Genomic DNA, 18115 nt, shown 5'->3' on the forward strand with positions numbered 1-18115 from the left:
TTGCTGAAAATGACTGTTTTTAAGGTCACTAGCAAGGTCAAATATCCAACAGCTGTTGACTGTTCGTTTCACCTAGGTTTCATTTGAACAAGCATCGGCCTCAGCTTGGTTTGCTCAGTAGGTGTTTTCATTCCCTGGGCCTCACTGTCTCCCCACCATTGGGTTTCCAGTTCAGGTTGCCCGGGGCAGGACTCATGCCCTTCGCTTTTACCATCAGTTTTAGTTTTATCTTTTCAAAGATGGAATTTTGAAGCATTTCCTCATATTATCTATGTTAAAATTGAACTTCAGTGATAAAAATACTGACCTGTTGAGGAAGCTTACCACTTAGCTATTTGTGATTGGGGTGGGGAGGTATACAAATGTTATACATAAAATACAGCTAGTGGCAAACTAACTTAGAGGAGTAATTAAACTGCTTGAAATTCTAATCACAAGTCAAAGTGAAAGAGTAAACTGAACATTACCCAATGAGAAAAGGACTAAATCTGTTAAGATAACAAAGCCTGAACTGGATTGGTAATGATCTATCCGCACATCTTAGAAAACCTGTGCTTCCTGGTGGCTTCCATGCATTTTTGACCATAGTACAGTCATAAGCTCGGGTTGTGTTGTGTCCCAGTAGAGTCATCCCTACGTATGTCCGTATTGTAAGTGGAAGAAGACTTCCGGGTGACTGCCCTACCTTCTGCCCTAGCAGCCTGGGCAGGGTGACCTTGAAGGACTTATTTATAGAAATAGAAATGTCCTGACTTGGATTAATTTGATCCTGAATACCCAAAAACAGATAAACTTTAGTATAGTTCTGGTTCTTAGAAATGTTCCAAATTATAGTTTCTCTGTGTTGATATGTTGGCAGTTCCTTATTTTTGTAGGATCAGGCCAAATGATAGAAAGTACCTAGAATTTATGGGACTTTAAGAATAAATGTGAGGCATGCCTTACTGTGAGCATTGGGAATGCTAATGCTCAATGGCTGGCAGGGACCTGCAGGCGTGGTCTTGTCCAACCTTCATCAGGGAAGAAAGACAATGTCCAGCTCATGGGGAAATTTTCTCATGCATTGAAAAGCTCAATTACAAATGCGCACAGTTTCGTGTTTCCTCACAGCCCCCAGCCCTGCTGCTGCCAGGTGAGCCATGGCTGTGGTGGGTACGTAGCTGGTTCCTCCGCATGGATGCTTCGTCAGGAAGAGAGAATCCTGCTCAGGTTGCTCTCACAGTGGGAGCAGGAATATCCAGGAGATGACCTCTGAGGAGCTGGGATGCAATCACTCTGCACGCCTCTTGAGTATTTTGAATAGGTGACATAGGAAAATGAGGCTTTGGGCTATGTATTATTTGAAAAACCTGTGTAGAGATTTAAAAATTGTTGCAGGAATCTGCACAGGTTGTGGGTGGTGTTAGCCATGTGATCTGATGTCGAGATGGCACCTTCTTCTTCCAGATCTCAGGATGCCTCTGGGCCTGAGCTGACACTGCCTGCAAGCATAGAATTCAGGGAGAGCTGTGAGTAACTTAGATCCCACTGGTCATGTGTTATTTCTTATTCCCGTGCTCCCCATCTGATTCTCACAGTATTTGTGTTCTTTGCTTTCTTTTCTTCTGCTTTGAATCTTTTCACAGCTGAAGACTCGTTCTTATCTGCCATTATAAACTATACTAATAGCTCTACAGTACACTTTAAGTTGTCGCCTACATATGTATTGTACATGGCGTGTCGGTATGTATTGTCAAGCCAGTACCGACCTGATGCCAGCCCCGCAGAGCGAGCTCACAAAGTGATCGCCACGGTCAACAAGATGGTGAGCATGATGGAAGGGGTGATCCAGGTGAGCCTCCGCCCACACCGCCTCCCGAGGCAGGCCAGGGCTCTTCCTTCACGTTGGTGTCTGTAGTGGTTTAGATTTGGTTATGTGTTTGGTTTTATCTTAAGAATTTTTTCTAAAATAAAAGTTAATTAAGTAGTACTGAAATCATACAGCTTTAAAAGTTGAAAGATAAACTCTTTCCTGTAAACTTTGGAATAAAGGAGCATAAAATGTGTATGTAGTAAAATAATGATCATGAAAGAGACCCTTAAAATTACTTGTTTTAAAAAATGGTTTTTTTAACAAAGTTTTGACATTTACAGGTTTTCTTAGCATTTAAAAAAATAATTTATTGAGGTGAAATTCACATGAGATTAGCTGTTTTAAAGTTAATCAGTTCAGGGCATTTAGAACATTCATGGTATCTGTACAGCCATGGCCTCTGTCTGGTTCCCAGGCATTTCCATCCCTCCAGAGAAGCACCTGGCCCACGAGCTGTGTCTCCCATCACCCTCCCCCATCCCTGGCAACCACCTTGGAACGTCTTAGTGGTTATAAAAAGGCACTTGCTCTTCTGTTGTGAGCCTGCGGTGGTGTTCAGAGTGATCGGGGTCTGGATAGCACTTACATAGGCGTGACGCAGACGTCATGACTTCTAAGGGTGGAGCTTAGGTTCAGGTTCTTTCATAAATGTACTGTGAAAATCCCATAAAGCCAGGCACTCTCGTGGGAGACTGGCCTGCGCCCCAAAGCGCCCTCTGTCTGCAGTCAACAACGTGGACATCACAGTTTTCCAGACACATTAATTAGATTTCATCTCTAAAGTCCTTAAACTTGTGAGTGCTACAACTGAGCTAGAATACTCTAGCTGTGTAATGTTAAGCAACACAAATAGATGGCTGCTTTGTTTTTCTCTTGTCTGGATGCTTTGATGCAAACTAATCTTTCAGTTTCTCTCAGAATTGTTTTAAAAAGCCAACATTTTCCAAGAAATGTTTGTTTGAGTGGTTATCATGAATTTGTGGGGGTTATGATCTTTTACCCAAGTGAGGAGGCAAATCAAAAGGAAAGTCGTTCTAATTTGAGTACCATTTTCTTACTCTCTTATTTTGCCAGCCAGGGTGCATTTCCTTGTCAGTTGTCATTCAAGCCATTATCTGTCTGCCATGTGCTTGGATTTCTAAAGCCTACTTCCAATTATGGAACTCCTGCGTCAGACGACTTATGATAGACTTTTCCTTACTGAATTTGAACTGATCAGTGAAATCACCAATATCCAAACAACTGATTTAAGCTTAAGATTCAGAATTAGTATGTAATTGGAGGAACCTTTAGATTTAGAAAAGAACTAGGGTAGCAAATAATTTAAATTCTTTCATTTGTAAAAACCTGTTCTGAAAAAAGAGTTTGTTCCTTTTTGGTTGAGGTACAGTGTGTTTTTATTCATTTTAAAATTCTCAACTTTCATTTTTATTGTTTTTCTGGCCTTTTCTGTCACTTTTCATTCTTATTTAATAATCCAGGGTAATAAATTCATCATATGTGACTTTAAGTCATACAATATCATTAAAAGATATTAAGAAGCCCGTCCTTTGTAAATCTGTTGAAGAGATGAGTATGTTCATGTGTTTATTGTAACATCTTTTTTATAGGTAAACTTTCTAGGAATCCAGTTAATAATTGTATCCATGTTAAAAAAATAAAACCAACTCTTTATGTCATATACTCCCAAAGCTGCCTTAGAGCCGTAAATGAATATGTAATTTGGGAATAGCATAACTGTATGTCGTTCCTTCATGTCATACCTTCATATTGGTGTTTTGATTTTTTTTAACTATCGTGATTGTTTACAAGTTTCTTTCTCTCGTTCTGCTTGATTTCCCCTCGTCTGTTTTTCTCCAGGAAGTAGACCAGGTTGATCAGGTAGGACATCCTGCTGGGAACTGATCCTGGCTATGTTGGCTTAGCTGAGTTTCTCATGCTGCTTCCATGTCAAAATACAACAACTGGACTGAGCAGTTCATAACCCTCGTGCAGCCCTGAAACATGCAGTACTAAACTCCTTCTGTCAGCCTTTCTCAGCATTTCATAATCCCTGCTTAATGCACTTCAGTGTGGTCTGAGATGACAAAGGTTCTCTTTCTTCTCTTCATTGTTCATCCTTGGTTCCTACTCTTTGGAGCTCATCTGAGATTGCCTGGCCTGCACATGTGGTCGGGAGATGATGTGATAGATCAGTACTTGATACCGAGTTGCCTGGTGTCCCAGCCAGTGACTGTGTGTATCGGGGTGGATACATGTGCACGTCACAGATTACCAGATAACGCAGTCTCCAATTTGGTGGTGTATTATTGGGAATCTCCATTTATCCACTGACTCCTTAAATTGTAGATAAGTAGGTTTCTGTGTCTGTACATGCACCCTGAGAGCAAGTTGCAGTGGGGGTGTTTTTCCACTGCGAGGTGTGCACCCAAATTCCTTTGCAAGTATCTGGTATCTGTGGCAGGTGCCTTGGTGAAAATGGGAAGGTACTGGTCTATCTTCAGCAGCTCTTCCAAAGCATTCCTTTTTATTTCCACTGTTTCCATTCATCCTGTGGTTGCTTAGGGAATGTGTTCTGTCTGCAGAAACAGAAGAACATTGCAGGGGCTCTTGCTTTCTGGATGGCAAATGCGTCTGAGCTCCTCAACTTTGTTAAGCAGGACCGAGATCTTAGTCGGATCACGTTGGACGCCCAAGATGTCCTAGCGCACTTGGTCCAGATGGCATTTAAGTAAGGAACACAGTTTTAGGGGTGGCACTGCTCTGTAAAAATTTCAATCTCATCTTCTTGTTAAATTTTCAAAACTAATTTAAATTTTAAAACTAATTTTACCCTAATTGAAGATGAATATCAAGAAGCGTAAATAACTGTACAAAATGTCTTGATTTAATAAACTAAATTCAGGAACTATGTTTCAAGAATCCTGAAAGTAAAACTATTATATCTTTTAAACAGAAAATATTTCTAAACAGTACAAATTGTTTGACATGTGATACCATGTCTGACAATAGCAGTGTTTTGTGCTGTATTTTCAGGTACCTGGTTCACTGTCTTCAATCAGAACTGAATAATTACATGCCAGCCTTTCTGGATGACCCCGAAGAGAACAATCTGCAAAGACCAAAAATAGGTCAGGATAGTATTTTCCTCCTTCCATTATCCCTCCCTGTCTCCCTCCTATTCAGCTTCATTTTAATATTTAACATATTCAAGAGGGAGGTATTTTAAAAATAAAAGGTATTTTGGATTTGGCAGTCTTCAACATAAGTTTTAATTACTGTTATTTAAAAACATCTGTCACTTGAGTGTGTCATTCTGGTCATACCCTCTCGGAGTCTTGTAGACAGAACCTAAATGTTAGATAAGCGTGTTTTGCTAGTAGCTATACATAGGTAAGACCCTGGTTCCCTCTCTGAGAGTCCCAGGTGCTCTTGCTGTGACTGCTGCTGCCTGAACCTAGCGCTGAGGCAGCTCCCCTGAGTGACCCTTGGTGCCTGTGTCGTGAACAGATGACGTCTTGCACACGCTCACGGGGGCCATGTCTTTGCTGCGGCGCTGCAGAGTCAACGCCGCCCTGACCATCCAGCTCTTCTCTCAGCTCTTCCACTTCATCAACATGTGGCTCTTCAACAGACTGGTAACCGACCCCGAGTCGGGGCTGTGCTCGCACTACTGGGGGGCGATTGTCCGCCAGCAGCTGGGGCATGTCGAAACGTGGGCCGAGAAGCAGGGCTTGGAGCTGGCAGCCGATTGTCACCTCAGCAGAGTTGTGCAGGTGGGTGCACCAGCCCTCACCACCTGCAGCTCCTTTAAGGGTGCCTCTGTCGTGTGAGAATGTGGACTCAGGACCTCCACCCCTACCTCTGGGGGTTTCACACGTAAACAAATGACGCAACAGTGCACTCATTTGCCTGGGCTGCTGTAGTAAAGTACGCAGACTCAGTCTTTTAACGGAAACGTGTTGGCTCTCCATTTCCGTGGCCAGAAGTCCGAGGTGAGGTGTGGGCAGGGATGGCTCCTTCTGGGCCATGAGGGGGTCCGTCTTGGCATCTCCGGCTCTGGTGGCTGTGTCAGCCCTTGGTGCTCCTGTGCTCATAGACACATCACCTGGGCTCTACCTTCAGCCTCATGGTGTTCTGCGCATGTCTGTGTCCAGATGCCCACTTTCCATAAGGACACCAGGCATGTGAGACCTCCTTCCTCATTTACTTGTCAGGACTATGTCCAGATGAGATCACATTCTGAGGTATATGGGGTTAGTTCTTTACCATATGAATTTTGGTGAGAACACAGTCCAGTCCATGACAAGTGGTAACCAGTAAATATCCTTAAAGGATCCTTTTTATTGAGGTTCAGTAAGGTGTGTTTTATAAAGCTCCATATTGAAAGATAAACTCCAGTTTAAAAATGGAAAATAATCAACTCTTAAGACTACAGAGCCAGGTAACCACAAAGCAAAAGCTTGTAGCAGATGCACGAAGGATAAGCAGAAAGGAAGCTAAGCAGGCCGCCTCTGTAGTTATCAGATCTCAGAGGAAGGGGGAGGGGAGAACAGGGCCTATGGGCAGCCCGCCCCGATGGTTCATCTGCTTCTGGGGCTCACAGATGCTCAGGGACAGGACGGGAAACGTGCTTTGCAGCTTGAGAAGCAAGTACCTACAGCCTCAAAGTTCAGCACACTTTTTTGTTATTCTTACTACAGTATATGATTTTGTACTTTTGTCTCAATATCTTAATCTCTTTTAAGAGGATTTAGTGTAGAAAGGCTTCTGCCACTTTGCTTAGATTGTGTCAACTAGTTATAAAAAAGGCCATTACGATGACTTTTTTTTCTTTTAGACCTCAGTAACTGGTTATCTGGTCTTATAAATGTTTTAAAGTTTCTAAGAATTTTAAAAAATATTTCATGAACATTGAAAGAGATTCAAACTCAACATTCCAGGCAGGTTTATTGCCAAATCTGAGAGGGACCCCTCTGCCTTGGCCAGCAGAACAAAGGAAAGAGGGTCTTTAACTGGTCAAGAGGCTTTTAATGGCCAGGGTTTTTGGCAGGCTCTTTGAGGGGAGGGGTCGGGAAAGGTGGGCTTGTAGCTTGCTGACGTGTCCTCTGGAGAATGCTTGCAGCCTAGGGAAGACGACACCTAGGTCTCTCTGAGATGGTGGGTGGGCTTATTTGAAAGGTGGTACTCAGGTCCGGATTATATCAAACATGAATACTTGAATCCCATTGTATATGCTTGTTTTAGTGAAATTAAGACACTGTCTAAAAACCTTTCCCATGCTCTCAGTTCCAGGTAACAAGTAGTTAATGCTAAAGGAAGTGTATTTCCTTCACACATTCTGCACTTCAAATCAAAGTCATTACTATTTTAAATGTTATATAAAGGGAGACTACAAAATACATCTAAATCATGGTATTTTGTATGGTTTGTTCCTTTAAATAGGCCACCACTTTGCTGACAATGGATAAGTATGCCCCTGAGGACATTCCGAGTATAAACAGCACCTGCTTTAAGCTAAACTCACTTCAGCTTCAAGCTTTACTGCAGAATTACCACTGTGCACCCGATGAGCCCTTCATCCCCATGGTAAGGGTCCACACAGCTGGGATGGGTTTTTGTAGGAAACTGGATGGAAACTTACTTAGTAATGACAAAGCTTATTTCCTTAGTCATCTCATGAGGTCAGTTGTGCTGTTGGCAAGGGGGTTATATAGTGTTCAGCACAAGAGGTAGAAGCCACAGAAACAGTTTAAGTAGAAAGAACCTAGTTCTGAGAATGAGGTTTTGGGAAATCATTGGAAGGGTAGGGGACAGAAGTCAGGAAGCTGCCCTGAGTTCATGGGTCATCTCACGGCTCGTGACCCAGAGGCCCAAAAGCTGCTGCTGTGGTCAAGGGCAGCAGCTGCCCATGGCAGGCATCCCGGCTCCAGGCTTGCCGTCAACAGGGTAGTGCCAGAGGCCCGACCCCCCAGGGCACCTGGCTGGTGAGGTCTGGGTTCTCAGCCCAATGCCTGGGGTTTGGGCACCGTGCCCCTACCACCATCCCCACTGGGAGGGATAGGGTGCATCCCAGTCACAGGGCCACCGCAGCTGGCTGCTGATGGAGCAAAAGGTGCTGTGGACACCCACCTCCCCAGTCAAACAATGAGCTTGATTCGAGAATTCAGTAGAGAGAGGTTAATTAGATGGATGGCTCAGCCTCCATCATTGAGTTCATGCCAGCAAGACAGGTACAAGAGAATGAAAAACTGGAACTCACCGTATGTCCAGTAGAGTGTGTGAACAAATCATGTAAAGGTCATGTAAGGCAGTCACACTGCAGTGGAAAAGAATGTATTACAGCTACCCAACTCAGATGAGCATCACGAGATTAACTGCACAGAAGTCCACTACATAGTATGTACAGTATGCGTCCATCCATATGGCTTTGCAGAAGAGACAGGACGACGCTGTGGCGTGAGAAGCCAGTAGCAGTGCAGTGGAGAGAAGCGGGTGTGGGGCGGTCATGGGGGCGCTGCTCTGTCCGGGAGCAGATGGCAGGTGGGCCCATGTGTTCCCTTTACTGAGCTGTGCTGTTGGGGTTTGTGAACTTTCCTCTATGTAAGTTATATATTAGCAAAATGTTTTTAAATAAAAATTAGCTGTAAACCCACCATCAGAAAAAGGCTATTTTATCCTGAGTTTTCTACATGTAACATTGTGTGAGTTCTGGTTCTTTTTTCTGGTTCTTAAACATTATTAGCGTCTAGATGTTAAAGAATTGTTCAAGGAGAATATTACTTTAAAAATGGAAAAATCTTATTTTCTTGTGACTGAACAATTTCCATTTAAAACTGCAAATTACTTGAAATTAGTATCTTGGTTCAGTATTAGAAGTGTGTGCAGTGCTCACATTTTGTTGCTTCACAGACTGACTGAGTGCGCATGGGTTCTCGATCCGTCGTGTGGTGCACGGATGGCTCAGCCTTGTCCTGAATGATTGCTGCTCCGCTGCCTGCACCGATTGCTGAGCTTCTCTTTTTAATTCTGCATTTGCTTTCCACCCAGGATCTGATAGAAAATGTAGTGGCTGTAGCGGAGAATACGGCTGATGAGCTGGCACGCAGTGACGGGCGGGAGGTACAGCTGCAGGAGGACCCTGACCTGCAGCTGCCGTTTCTTTTGCCGGAAGATGGCTATTCTTGCGATGTCGTCAGAAACATCCCAAATGGTTTACAGGAATTTTTAGAGCCCTTGTGCCAGAGAGGTAAATACCGTTTACCATGCTGCAGCCTGAATGGTGAGCTGGTTGAGGCGAGCTTTTCCTCTGTTCTGATGTAGGGATCCACTTACCTTGGGTGCACCTGTGCGCTTTGGACATGGTGGTGCTCCAGGAACTTGGAAATGAGCGTTGTGTGTGACCTGGGCTCAGACGTGTCCGGAGTTCATGTGGATGTCCGGTGACCACCCACTCAGCTGATGTGTTGTGATAACATTTCTGGTCGAGCTGCCAGGGGGCCTACTATGGCTTTTCCCTGCTTGGTTTTGGGTCTGGTGGTCTGTCTGATCGATCCTCCTGAACTGAACTGAGCTCTGTGGGTAACAGCAGGGGAGAACAGGTAAGGACAGCTCCAGCTGCATGCCAGCTCGGTGCCTTTGTGGTGGCTTTAAAAGACTTACAAAGGATTAGGTGTTTTTGTTTTTGTTTTTGTTTTTAATAACATCAGTGTTTTTAGTTCTTCATGCCCAATATTTTATAAGGCAAGTAAGGAACTACTCTGTGTGCTCTCCATTTCTGTTTCTTTTGCTTTTTCTCATAAATACAGTCCTGTCGAGAGAAAGCTATAAGACCATCAAGGACTCCCACCTGAGCTGGGATGCGCCTTTTAGCTGTGAAAGCAGAAAATGTCTGCTCGGAAGAGGGCTTATTGTGGAAACGTGACACTTGGAAAAATAAGACAATAAGTTATAAGTGTTAACATTTCAAAAATATGGTAATTATAATTCCCTAAAACCAGGGAAATAGAAGTTAATTTTTTAATGAAACTGGATTGAAACGCTGACTTTTTTTTAAAGTACTAAAAACTATGTAAAATTAATTTATTATCCTTATTTTAACTGAGTAATTGTGACATCTCCTTTTTCCTCCACCACAAACAACCTGTAAGTATCCAAAGGCAACAGCCAAAACCATCCCAGCTAGAATGCTGGGTGCACGTACCAACCCCTGTGGCCCCAGCCAGCACCCTGGTCGTCAGGGTCAGCTGGGACTGAGTGGCCATGAGAAGCTGCTCACACAGGCTGGCGCATAGTATGCGCTTCATGATTGTTAACTGTGGGTGATAAGAAAAGCACTTTTAGAGAAAATAAGAATTGTGCAAGGCCTATGGCGTGCGACCTGGTCAAAAAGTTTCTGAGAAACACAAAATAAGGTCTGTCTAAATGAAAAATGTCATAGAGGTATTTTTGGTTCAGTTCCAACATGATAATACAGTGGCTATTTGCAATAAAGCAGGGGAGAGTGAATTTTTTGGTTTTCCAATACATATGAAAGTTATACTATACCGTAGCCTGTTGTGCAATAGCAGTATGTGTAAACAACAATGTACACACCTTAATTTAAAAATACTTTATTGCTAGAAAATGCTAACTATCATCTGAACTTTCAGCAAGTTGTAATCACTGGTCACAGATCACTGCAGGAAATACAATAATGGAAAAGTTGAAAGTACTGTGAGAAATACCAGAATGGGAGACACAGTGAGCAAATGTTGCCAGACCTTCCTTCAGTTTGTAAAATGCGTGGTGTCTGCGAAGTGCATCAGTGCAATAAAATGAGGTGTGCCTGTGCTTTGACTTGAAAGGCTTAGTTTTGTAGATGTCATTTGTGCCTGATAAAAGTATCACACATTCTTTAAAATATTATAAAATACTTTAAAATGTATTTGCGAGGAAGTTAGGTGAGTATGGCTTATAAGGAAGTGTGTCTGGAGGAATGAGAGGGGCTTGTTCCACCCAGAACCGCTGCGCGAGTCAGACAAGGTCCCGGCTGTCCACCACATTGCTGGCATGCGATGTGCCGGCAGGCATCCCTGCACGGCCCTTCTCTGGCCCTTGTTAACACAGCATTCTGAATGTCACTGAGGAGCTCTTGGTTGAGTGGAGTGCAGATCTGCAAAGAAGTGGTTACAGTGCAATCAGTCGTTTCTCCTAGAAAAAAGGAAGAAGGGAGGAAGGCCAATTTCACTCTTCTGCTTGGTGTTGAAATGCCATAGGACCAAAATAAGTATGTGATTTTGAAAAGTCCATTTTCAGAGGTAGCAAAGACATAGCCTAAGAAAAATAGTACTGTCGTTGGATATTCAGTTGATGCTTTCTGTTGCTGCCCTTGTTGAATATTGTGTGTGTGTGTGTGAGACACCGGATGCATGTCATTCTTACTGTCTGCTTGTTTCCTCCTCAGGATTTTGTAGGTTAATCCCTCATGCACGGTCCCCAGGCACCTGGACAATATATTTTGAAGGTGCAGATTATGAAAGCCACCTTTCGCGTGAGCACACAGACCTGGCAAGTATTGTGAGGCTGGTGGAGGAGAAGAAATGTGCTTCCTGGGACTTGGAAGTCCGATGCATATTCATTCCCTTGCTTACAGTGAACATTATCGTGATAAGAAAATTTAAAAATCACCTTTAAATACTAGTTTTTTAAAATATCTTAAACCCATTATTTATACATACATGTTTTATTATTTTCAGGCCATGTCTATAGGCTTTGTCTATAAACAAATGGTACTTTTTAAAATAAAGAATATTTATGCCCACAATTACACCAGCTTTAAATATGTATTTCAAAACATGTATTAATGTAGTAGCCTCCTAACAGATTTTTATAGGAAGTGTTTTTCTTTGGTTAAAATATTTTCTATTTATGTTCTGGACTACCTTGTCTTAAATATGTATTAAGTCATTAATATTTTGTGTCTTTGCATAGAGTGGTCAATCCCAGTATTTATTAGCTTTGCACATTTTAAGGAAAAGTCTGCTTTGCTTCATAACAAAGTTTTAAACAAGAAAAAATGCTTTTTCATAGCTACCAGTTGAGAAAAAACACAAATGAAATTTGTACTTCTGGAACTTTTTTATTCAGTTGCATTTACCTTAAATATTTTCCTGTAATTGCCATTTTTGTCTCTTAAGCCACGTAAGGGTACAAGGAGCAGGCAGATGTTGCCACACATGTGTCAGGGTGACTATGGAGAGGAGTTGGTGCGTTCTGTATCCCACTGGGTGTGGTGTAGCTGCCTGTCTGCCTGCCCGGGAGGCCTGGGAATAGACCCTTGTCAGGGCCAAGATTTGGAGATTCTGGTCTATGAAAAACAACTATAAGTCTTCTGCAGCTTTAGAGACTTCTCTTGTGCTATCCTAATTTTCCATACTTTTTAATTATTACAAAATTTTAAGAATTTTACTTACCAAAAGTTAACATTAATTAATTACTTGCCAAACTCTGTGCTTATAACATACCTAACATCTTAAGAAAACAGCTTATGTAAGGTGCCAATACATAGTATAAGAGTGATGAATGTGATGTGTGTTTGTGTTAAATTCAAAGTAACTAATTTATTTTGGCTTAGTGCATGCTTTGGATTTGAGTGTATGTCATATCCATCTCTAGAAATTGAATTCATTGGTGATTGCTCTTACACCAAATAGATGATCCCATTTAACTTCTGATACCGTAAATATGCCTCTCAGATTTATATTCACCTTACCTAGCTGCTCTTGGTCAAATCCCAAGTAACAGCAGCAATTTCTAATTCCCAAATATAAAGGGGAACAAATACCTTCTTAGATGGAATCACTGGTTCTTTATCTTTCTAGTTTATCCACAGAACCCTTGGGAAATTCCAGGTCTTTTTTTTTTTTTTTAAGTTCTACTGTCACCTAATCTTAGTTATTTCCCTTAAAATATTCTCTCATAGACATTCGTTCTCAGTTAACAAGCCATGTGCATATCGCCACTTCTTGGCCATGTCCTTTGTACTTCTATGTTTAATTAGTTAAATACTCCTTTGCTGTGCATGCTCTGGTGATTTTCTTCTTTAACCTGGTTTGCTCTTCCACACGAGGTGTGACGTGTGTGTGCACGTGACGTCAGTGGGCGCTGCGCTTTCTCACTCATGGGCTGTGACTCAGTCGTTCTGGGTTTCCTGAACAAGGGGGAGCTTTGTGGAAGAGCAGAATCCCTGGAGTCCCGCTGCCGAAATCCCATGGCTGCTTTACTGCTGCTATTTAAGACAAAGTGACTTTCATTTTTCCAGGAGACGGAGGTGTTAGGCCATCTTTGTTAACTGTTTTTCACTGTCCTCCCCATGGATAGTGTAAAATAAGTTTGAATTTCTTCTTTCTAAACATCTAGTAATTTACTTTGAGAGGTAATAAAGTAAAACTTTAATTTTGTCTTTTATGATTGGGGTTTTCTAACCTGATAGCAACAGAGGTTTACTTTTTTTTTTATAAGTTGTTTAAATAACATTTAATAGCATTTATGACTAGATTCATCGTTAAAACTCCTGAGTCATGGTATTAATGGTTAGTTTACCAGATTAATATGTGAAGAGTATCTATAATAATTGATAGTTTTTACTCGTTCCTTTCCCACTTCTTGTTGTCTCTCCACATTTACCACAGTGGATGGGATCTGCTGGCTGGGTCTTCTATAAGCATATAAAAGCCATAAAAGAAACCTTTTCGGCTGTAAATAAATGTCATGTATAAAATAAATGAAATTGTATTTCAGCCATAAAGTAAACCTCTGTGTTCATCCTTCAGGCCCAGCCTCTGAGGAAAGAACCTGAAATCATCACTGTGACCCTGAAGAAGCAGAACGGAATGGGCCTCAGCATCGTGGCCGCCAAGGTAGGCTGGACAGACCTGGTGACCTGCTGGGCCTCGCGGAGGCTTTGCTTCTTCTGTGGCCCGCCGCCTGTGGGGCGTGTGGGTGGGGTCCGGCTTTTGGGCTGTTGGCTGACAGAGCCCACCTCTGGGAGTAGGGCGGGCAGTGTTCCGAGGACCCTGGGCCGGCCAGGCAGTGCTCCACAGGCCACAGCAGCCCCCATCTCAGGCGCTGCCGCCCAGCAGGCCCCATGCAGAGGGCATCATGAAGGAGCTGTGCTTGCAGTCAGCATGGGGCAGAGCCTGCTGGAGAAGTGGGGGAGGAAGGGAGGCCTGTGGGTGGGGCGGCTGCAGGGATTGTGGTACCGCATTAGTGTGACAGGCCCTCCCTCCGGGGAGAGCTGAGGACAAGGCACATAATTCACCACCTGCAGCAGGCATGTTGGAGTCTACACTTTGCCTTGTGGGCACCACAAAGAAATGAAAGGGTTTGGAACAGGAGGCTGATGACACTGATGTTCAGGACGCTGTGTCTGAGGGCAGCACAGTGTGTGGGGTGACTTAAGGCTGGGGTGAAAGGTGGCATTCAGGGCAGGGCTGTCTGGAAAAGACAAGCCTCCTTAGGACGTGGGTGGAAGCTGTTGTCGAGGGCGCAGGAGTCTGGTCCTGAAGTGCCACGTCACCTGGCATCAGGGGAGGAGGGGGCACTACAGGCAGCAGGCGGCCCGGGAGGAGGGGTAGAGTGGTTACAAAAGCCTGCCCCCTCCTTTTCTGGGATCAAGACCTACACCCCCTCACTTTCTAAACTGGAGGGGTGCATCTCCAACATGCCAGGATCCTCTGTCCTCGCTTCTGGTCTTTTCAGGCAATTTCCTCAGTGAGCAATACTGAAAGAAAATAATAATAAAAGAGTTCTTTGGAAAGAGTCCAGCCTTAGTCCCACCTGATGGTCAGTCATCAGCTCATAAAACAGTCATGGAGGCTAAGCGTGCCTTTGGCTCTTGTGACATTTTCTCCTCCCGCCTAGAGTATCTGTAACCTGTGCGGCCCCTTCTTCAGCACTTAACCTTGATCCTATGAGGGACAAGGCAAAAAAAACACGAGAGCAGGTAACAACATTGTTCAAGAATCTGTACTGAAAGTGTGAGCTGCAGTGTAGTGAGGTCACTTGAAGGCCTCCTGAGGAAAAGCCTGTGAGCTGAAACATGGTGGGCGAGCAGGTGCTAGCAGGGAGAAGATGGTGGGCACAGAGCCGCAGAAGGCGGAGTTGTGCAGAGGCCATCGCCATGGGCTGGCACACAGAGCGGGGGAGCCTGTGGAGGTGCACCTGCCAGGGAGGAGGTGAGACTGGGTGTGTGGAACAGGGTGGGAAAGCTGCTGCCTCGCGGGCCGTGGGGTCCCTTCTGCCCGGCCGTGCAGCCACCGCAGGAAGGTGGCCCGGGGCAGCAGTCAGTGAAGTTTCAGTGTCCCGGTAAAGCATACTGGCAAAAACCCTTGAGATCTTGACGGAGCCGTGAGTTTGATTATAGGAGAAATAGTGGCCATTGAAGGGGTTTAAAGGAAGGTGTACTATGATCAGCGCAGCCTGCTTTAAGAAGCATGGGTTAGAGGGGCTCAGAAATGTAACCATGAGGACGAGGGAGTGAGCTGTGACTCGTCTTCCAGATGGAGGCAGTAGAGGCTCGCCTGGGAAAGTGGCTGTGGGTCATGTAACAGGACACCCATGGGAACGCCCGCCAAGCCCAGTGCATTGTCCTGTTCACTGCTGATGGGTTCACAGCTTCTGGTATGGCACAGGCGCTAACACACATCTGTTAAATGACTTCTAGATGGACTCATGAATTGGAAAATGGTGGGTGAAAGAAATTTCAAAATGTACCCTGATTCTGTCTTTTGCCACTGGGCATTTGAAAGAGGGATTTGCTGAAGGCAGGGCTGCTGAGTACAGGTTGTGGTGGTGAGTCAAGAGTTCATGTTTAAACATGTTCCGTTTGAGCTCTGGGGTGCCTCTTAAGTCAGGTAAGTAAATATATTATCTAGTAGATAGTTGGATATGCAGGTGTGGAACTCAGAGCCAAAGATAAAATGGGGTGTCAGCATGAGGAAATAGAGTAGCAGTCTCTTAGCTGGACACTGTGCCATATTCAAAGATGAGAAATAGGACATTAATGCCTATTCTTGAAATGAGACGGGAATCTAGTAGTCCACTCTTTTACTCAAAATGTAATCCATTTTCCTCCAACTTACTTACACTCTCTTGGTACTTGGAAAGGAGCATTCAGCAACAGAAAACCAGTCATTTCATTTATGCACATTGCCGAAGTGCCTGTGTTGATATGCAGCATAAGTCAGAACAACAGAGTGTATTTGTTTTCAGCATTTCAAGGATGTATTTTTAGGTGTTTTTAGTCAGATCTGTACAGGGCTGTTACCTTTAGCACAGCTGAGCTCTGGCTCTTTCCCGCCACAGCTGCCTGCCCCTGAGCTCCAGACTCATCCTGCCTCTGCCACCTGGTAGCATGGATGGAGCCTTGAGCAAACTACCTCACCTCGCCAAGGCTTCCTCTTGGCCAGGAAGGTCATTGTCACTCCAGCACCAAGTAGGAGGAGCCCCAGGACTTGATCACATCATAGTGTCCAGTCCTGCCCCGCCCATGTAGCCCCCGTGCCCTTGTGCAGGAGAGCCTCCGGGTCCCTGGTTCAGACCAGCCCTGGTGACCCCTGAGTGTGTGCATTCCGATTTCTTCTGTAAGCTGTTGCGGTCCTTGTATTTGGCCCAGTCCTTTTTAATTTTTTCCTAATTAGCATGTGGCTTAGCTGCTGTAAGCCTGGACATTGTTTTGATGTTAAGCTCCCTTATGCCCCTTCCATGTTGTGGTCTAGATTTATGAGATCCAGATGACCTGGAGCAGTGTGTGTGCGGTTTACTTCTTATAAAACATTGCTTTTGGGGAACTTTAGTATGCTACTTCTTACTTATCTGTGGGACAACACAGCACTTCCTGTTTAATTTGGATTCTTAAAATACAAACAATTCCCTGTTTATTTTTCTAGCTCTTTTTAAACTTTAATAAAGTACAAAGTGAGCAAAAATCAGATCTGACAGGTTACGTAAGAGTCTAAATGTTGCACTGGTTCTAGTTTGTGTTGATAAATGCCATTCAGTGTCACAGGGGCCAGCCCAGAATTGTGGAGATCCAAGTCTGGGAAGACCAGCTGTGTGGGTTACTGTTGAAACCGAGAGGAGCAGACAGTTGTTGTCTTCAGTTTACGCGGTTGTTCGGTCCCAGACACCAGAATGTGGTTCTCTGTTGTCGGAAGAGCAGGATCAGTGGTGAGTTGCTCCATCGCTCTAATGGGCGTGGACGCTCTAGAGCAGACTACCTGTGATCTCTAAGGAATGCTTCTTCCTGCACTGTGACTTGTTTAAACCCGTCAATGATTAATTTGCTTATGAGCAGCCGTTTAATGTAGCTGGTAATTACACCACAGATACTTGTTATGTATTTTAATTCTGCAAATTCTTAAGGTTCACAAAAATAGAAGGCTTCTGGGTGCTTTTCATATAAGAAAAAACATGTAATCCTGTTGGTTAATAATATGGTGAAAATTGCTTGAAGTAATGGTGCCTACTGCTGTATAATTTGCTGGGGATACATATGGGAGTCTCCATTGTGTAACTTTCCTTTGGCCACATTAGGTGGTTTTTACTGTCGGGTTTCTTTAAAACCCATTTTTTTTTAAAGTGGATATAAAAATGATAATTTTTATGTTACTTAGAATATTTTATTATTTAACTACAAATCGAATGGTTAATATTGACTTAAAGATGTTTCAGTTTGTGCTTTTAGACTATATACTGATTTTAAGTTTTTAAATCTTAGCTTAAAACACGAAGTAAGTCTTATGACTTTAAAAGGAAGAGACTGAAAACAGTGCTTATTTATGTACCACAGTCTCACTCTTTGAAGAGCAAATGCCTTACTGAATTTAGTCTGTGAGGATTGTGAGACCATCACTCCGCTCTGGTGTTCTGTAATGTCCTTATTCTGACCACGTGGAAAAGACCTAGTCAAAGAAGTGAAGTCAGGAAATTCCTGGTTCCTTTGTAAAGTCAGGGTCCAAAGTACCGGGATGACTGCAGTTTGTTCTACGGAAATGCCAGAAATAACTTCCCATTAAGTTGTATGAAATGACCCAGCATGCCTATCACTCATGATTTTGGAAACAATATTTTTAATGTTTGTTCTAAAGGCAAAATAGTAAATAATACTTTTTTAAAAATTCTTCTTACCTGTTTTATAGTAATGGCGTAACTGCTAGTTTCTTGGATTGATTGAAATATTGAACTCGATTATAATATCAAAATAACATGATAGGAACATTA

The 18115-nt window shown here is 43.4% G+C and overlaps 1 protein-coding gene across 18 annotated transcripts in view; it reads left to right on the plus strand.

The window, feature by feature from the left end:
- AFDN (afadin, adherens junction formation factor) overlaps nucleotides 1-18115 on the plus strand; it is a 126308-nt gene that overhangs the window by 77038 nt on the left and 31155 nt on the right. For 12 of the 18 annotated variants that reach the window (XM_037020919.2, XM_037020924.2, XM_037020922.2 and 9 more), the window contains 10 exons: nucleotides 1447-1508; nucleotides 1626-1831; nucleotides 3713-3733; nucleotides 4438-4583; nucleotides 4889-4983; nucleotides 5363-5628; nucleotides 7298-7441; nucleotides 8903-9101; nucleotides 11298-11401; nucleotides 13666-13752. In XM_037020919.2, the coding sequence (XP_036876814.1) occupies nucleotides 1447-1508; nucleotides 1626-1831; nucleotides 3713-3733; nucleotides 4438-4583; nucleotides 4889-4983; nucleotides 5363-5628; nucleotides 7298-7441; nucleotides 8903-9101; nucleotides 11298-11401; nucleotides 13666-13752 (1330 nt within the window). The remainder of the gene's footprint in view (nucleotides 1-1446; nucleotides 1509-1625; nucleotides 1832-3712; nucleotides 3734-4437; nucleotides 4584-4888; nucleotides 4984-5362; nucleotides 5629-7297; nucleotides 7442-8902; nucleotides 9102-11297; nucleotides 11402-13665; nucleotides 13753-18115) is intronic. The other 6 variants (XM_037020925.2, XM_037020930.2, XM_037020937.2 and 3 more) reach the window with 1 other exon arrangement.

This window comes from Manis javanica, chromosome 13 (genome assembly GCF_040802235.1).
Source record: "Manis javanica isolate MJ-LG chromosome 13, MJ_LKY, whole genome shotgun sequence".
NCBI lineage: Eukaryota > Metazoa > Chordata > Mammalia > Pholidota > Manidae > Manis > Manis javanica.